Source organism: Octopus bimaculoides, chromosome 7, assembly GCF_001194135.2.
Source record: "Octopus bimaculoides isolate UCB-OBI-ISO-001 chromosome 7, ASM119413v2, whole genome shotgun sequence".
Classification (NCBI taxonomy): Eukaryota; Metazoa; Mollusca; class Cephalopoda; order Octopoda; family Octopodidae; genus Octopus; species Octopus bimaculoides.
Window position 1 is genome coordinate 48,762,927 of NC_068987.1, and position 4,957 is coordinate 48,767,883.

The 4,957-nt window shown below is 35.3% G+C and overlaps 2 protein-coding genes across 3 annotated transcripts in view; one reads left to right on the forward strand and one right to left on the reverse strand.

Moving 5' to 3' along the window:
* LOC106868486 (LIM domain-binding protein 3) overlaps nt 1–4,957 on the reverse strand; it is a 366,710-nt gene that overhangs the window by 229,269 nt on the left and 132,484 nt on the right. The gene's annotated exons all lie outside the window — the stretch shown is intronic.
* Nucleotides 1–4,957, forward strand: part of LOC106873837 (bone morphogenetic protein receptor type-1B) — a 119,803-nt gene that overhangs the window by 78,838 nt on the left and 36,008 nt on the right. The window contains exons 3-5 of the mRNA XM_014921346.2: nt 737–857; nt 2,615–2,723; nt 3,299–3,380. Coding sequence (XP_014776832.2) covers nt 737–857; nt 2,615–2,723; nt 3,299–3,380 — 312 coding nt within the window. The remainder of the gene's footprint in view (nt 1–736; nt 858–2,614; nt 2,724–3,298; nt 3,381–4,957) is intronic.

The following is a 4,957-nucleotide window of genomic DNA, read 5'->3' on the forward strand; positions in this document are numbered from 1 at the left end:
GATATTGTGTGCGTGCGCGTGCGTGTGTGCGTGCATGAGAGAGAGAGAGAGAGGGGGAGAATACTCTTTCTACTATTGGCACAAGGCCTGAAATTTTAGGGGAGGGGACTAGTCAATTACATCAACCCCAGTGATCAACTGGTACTTATTTCATTGACCCTGAAAGGATGAAAGGCAAAGTCCACCTCAGCAAAATTTCCATTCAGAATGTAAGGACAGATGAAATGCCACTAAGCATTTTGTCCAGAGTGCTTATGAATCTGCCAGCTTGCTACCTTAGAGAGAGAGAGAGAGAGAGAGAGAGAGAGAGAGAGAGAGAACATAATTGGCAGTATGTCTACCTCTCTGTTGGCTTGTCCCCTCAAGGGAAATAACTCTAATATTGTTGGATTCATTTCCTTGCATGCCACACACACGTGTGTGTGTATATATAAATATAATGGTGTTACTTACATGGAAGTTATGTTTGAGATGAATTTCTGATTGCCAGTTGAATCTTTTTAACTCTTTTTTGCACTCTACTATGTGGTTAGGATGGTTAACATCTCTCATCAGACATGTATTCTAAACACTTAAAATAATGACACAAGCCTAACTCAGTGTTTGACAATAATGGTGTGTTTCATATAATTATGTATATGTATCTTTGACTCTGTGTTTACATGTATGCATGTTTGACTGTGTATGTAGGTGTTTATGTATTTATATATGTATTTTATGTTATTTATATATTCAGTGTAAAGGGGATTTGGTTCCTCATGTTACCCCTCAGACTGTAGCATGTTGTGATGGGGAAGATTACTGCAATAGAGATTTGAAGCCCACATTCATAGAACGGAGTACAACTCCAATTCCTGGTAAGTATACACTTTTTCATTTCTTGACTGATTTTTGCTGATCAATATTTTTCTCTGTGGTTGATGTACACATGAATATTGTAATACATCCATGATGGTGCAAATCTATTCAAAACCTCATAGCTAATTAGCCAATGAGTGAGCTTCTAAGTGGTTGGCCAACCTGTTAAAAATAATAGCACCGTAATGCACAATTTAATGAACTTACCTTGTTTTGCTTACTCCCATCCTCATTGCTGTGAGTCAGAAACCATGGATGCATACACCATTTCTCTCCATTGATTCTTACTACTGGTCCTGGTTGTGCACTTAACCACAGGTCTTCCAGTCCATTCATTGATGTCACCTCTTCCTCAATTCTCATTGGCTCTTCCCTTTAACATGTGGGTGCTGAGGACATGCCCAAAATTCTACAGGTTTCTCTTCCTGTCAATTACCATAAATGAACTAATCAGTCAGTGTTTATTGTTGTTACACAGCTCTGTTCTTGTTGGCATATTGCCTCATATTTTAGGACTTGAATGAAACACCTAAGTTTTAAAAGATGGAAAACACCTTGTTTAATGAACTGTTGAACTTTCTGATTGAGTCTAAAGATTAATTTTATTTCTGGAAACAACTATACACAGTGATGATAATAATAACATATGAAAAGTAATTTTTTAAAAAAATTGTTGCTGCCAAATGATTTTCTCAATTTTTAAAATTTCACATAGTTATAAAAATTCTGTAAGATGGTACTAGTTCTTTTGGAGGTATTTTTCAGTTTTTATTTGCTTATTTTTAATGTTTATATGACATAGGTTTTAATGCTTATTAGTAAATTTGAAATACTGAAGTGTAAAGGCCATAGTAGTAACAGTAATAGAAAAGACAGAAGCCAGCAAGTCTGTAGGCCAGAGACAGGGTTTTTTGGTGTGCAGTCTCTTGCCAATCAGTTGAGTGGTCATTTCTCAGATATGACCTAGGATGCCTGTGTGTGTAATATCATCAGCAGCAGCAGCAGTAACAACAGCTGTACTATCTAAGACATGGGAGTAATACTTCATTGTGGATCTAATTTTTGTAGAGTATCAGCAGTTGTTCTGGGCTGAAGTATTTTCTGGCTTTGCTGTTCTGTTACAACATACCAAACATAAATGAATAACTGATAAATGTATAATTCACTTAGCTCTATCTTTTCTTATTTATTATATGATTAAATAAAAACAAATAATTGCTTCAGTTTAATTGAAGTTTAATTATTACCCTAATATATATTTGTGTTATTCGTTATCATCATTTAATGCCCATCTTCCATGAGGGCATGAGTTGCATGGTTTGACAGGAGCCGACAAGCCCAAGGGTTGCATCAGGTTTCAATGCCTGCTTTGGTATCGTTTCTGCAGCTGGATGCCCTTACTGATGCCAATCATTTTACATGTTTCGGATGCTTTTCTCATGGCACAAGGACTAGTGAGATTGCCATGCAGCTTGGAAGACTAAGCTCTCCACCAACTGACTGGGTGTATAGTAGAGAGGGAGGCAGTTTGAAGGATTACAGTGTTAGAGATGGGACCAGTACAGAATATGAGTGGCCAGGGTAGAGTTAGAAAGAGATAAAAAATAGTAGGAATGAGTAGACTCTCAAGATAGGTGAGTAAAGGTGGGTGGGGACAGGAGAAAAGATGTGTGGGTGGGTAGAGGTTGTAAAAGCGCATGGCTATATTTGCGAGAATATATTTGTGCTATTATTTTTTTTTTATTAATCTTTTTAGGTCCTCAAACTGATACCAACTTTAACAATACCTGCAAAATTGTTGTTGCAGTTTCACTATTATTTTGTGTAATATTGTTAATTATAGCAATGCACTGGGGTCATCAAAGGTAAGTCATCTGTTGGTTTTGCTTTCCTCCATTTTTTACACCAACCTGCCAGCAACCATCGCTTATTCTATGATACAAACTTCTTCTTTTAAAGTAATCCAGATTAAAACCTTCCATTAAAATTTCCATTTAATTTGTTCCAAACATCAGGTTGATAATAACAAAGTTGTATTATTTTTTCATTTTTTTCAAAATTAATTTCATTATTTTCAAAATTAATTAAATTCAGTGTATTTCAACCAAAGTATGGCAACAAAAGCCTTATTTAATAATAAAAAGATTGTTTTGTTTTTTTTATCCAAGATTTATCTTCAAATTCTTATATTTTCTGGTGGGAGGATGAATTAGGCTGTTGTGGCATACAACAGCTTGATAGTTATGGTAAAGGTGCTGGTGTGGCATACAACAGCTTGATAGTTATGGTAAAGGTGCTGGTGTTAAGTTTGAAATTCACTGCTGCACTTGTTTGGTCTCAAAGCAAACCTGTGCAGTTGATACAAGTTGGAGACTAGTTATTGCACTACCACCCTACTATAAATGTATATTTAACATATCACTGCTTGACCAATCTTTAGTTCATGGCTACAACCAAACTCAGTCACACATTCTTTGTGTCCATATGCACCCCTATTGATACAAGTTGGAGATATGAAAATAGTTTGTTGGAAGATATATACAAAAAAATATGTATTTGCATATAGAGATACTTGATGAATGCATGGTCATAATCACTTGATAATGTTAGCTCCTCTTCTTTTGCCTCAGATTGTTATTATAGTACAAGTATTTGCTGTGTCATTTAGGTTAGGCATTTAATTTATTTAACTTAGGCTATATGGGAAAAGGATGCTTTTAGTGTTGGGAGGTGGAATGATCTTGCTGTCGCCTGAAATGCCACAAGGCACAGTGAGAACTGAATGAATGAATATATGGGAAAATAGCTTTGGTGGAACCCATGTCATATGTTTCAAAACAATTTAGAAATGCCTTTTTATGGGGTTTTGCAAAGAACTAGAAGTATTTTTTGTATGAAGGTGTTTCACTTCTGGATGAAATTATTGCAGATTATTACATCATATAGTATTGTAAGCTTGTTATTCTATGTATACTTTATGTCCAGCTAAGTGACTATAACTCACCAGAAGTTAGGAACAATTGTGTGAAGTCTGCTTTACTGATGAGGTCAAGTGCTTGTATAATGGTTCAAGCACCTGGGGGAAAAGACAAACCTCATAAACTGAGGTTTGTAAACTGAGTTTGTAAGCAGCTTTTGAGTCTCAGCTTGAGCTTACTAATAATATCCTTAGTATTCTTTGAGTTCAACTTTACAATATTTTTTATTCATGTTTAGCAGTGTTTTCAAAGGGGGTGGTGGAAAATTTTATATGAGTCCTGGGGACCAAGAGGACAGTAATGAAGAGCAAGTGGTGCCCCCACTATATATAGTTTAAGTCTTTGTCTCCTATTTAAATATCAACCTTTAAAATATTTAAATGTAATATCATGATGAACTGTTTGCCAGGCAGAATCACAACTATAACAAATATAAATTGGAATATGAAGATAGATTTCACTCGATAACTACAGGGGTGCATATGGACACAAAGAATGTGTGACTGAGTTTGGTTGTAGCCATGAACTAAAGATTGGTCAAGCAGTGATATGTTAAATATACATTTATAGTAGGGTGGTAGTGCAATAACTAGTCACCAGCATTAAACTAGTATCCAGAACCAAATTACTATGGCCTGATATTATGTGCATGCACATCACAATGGGGGGCATGCATTGACTTGTAGCAAGGGGACATTGAAAAGTTGTTACTAAAAAAAAAGGGGGCAATAGGTGAAAACATTTGGGAAAATGGGCTTCCTGGATATGAAATAATTACATGATAAATTCGGTAGCCTCTCAAGTATAAACTTGATGTTTTGTAAAGATTTATGTAATCCTCTTAATACCAATCTGTTATAAATCAGTCATACTAAATGTTCATCTATACTATATATAAAACAGAGATGTGTGTGTAATCGCTTTTCACGTGAAATCGACTTCACCAAATGCTTCCATACTTGTGATGCGTGAATAATTTGACCTCGGATAAATCTTAGGCTCTTCATTTGATTTTTTTAATTAAAAATAAATAATATTGCTTTATATTTAAGATTCACTTCTTTAAAAAGGTTCCTCAATGTCAACTTCCGGTATTGACGTAACAACGGCAAAAAGCTTTC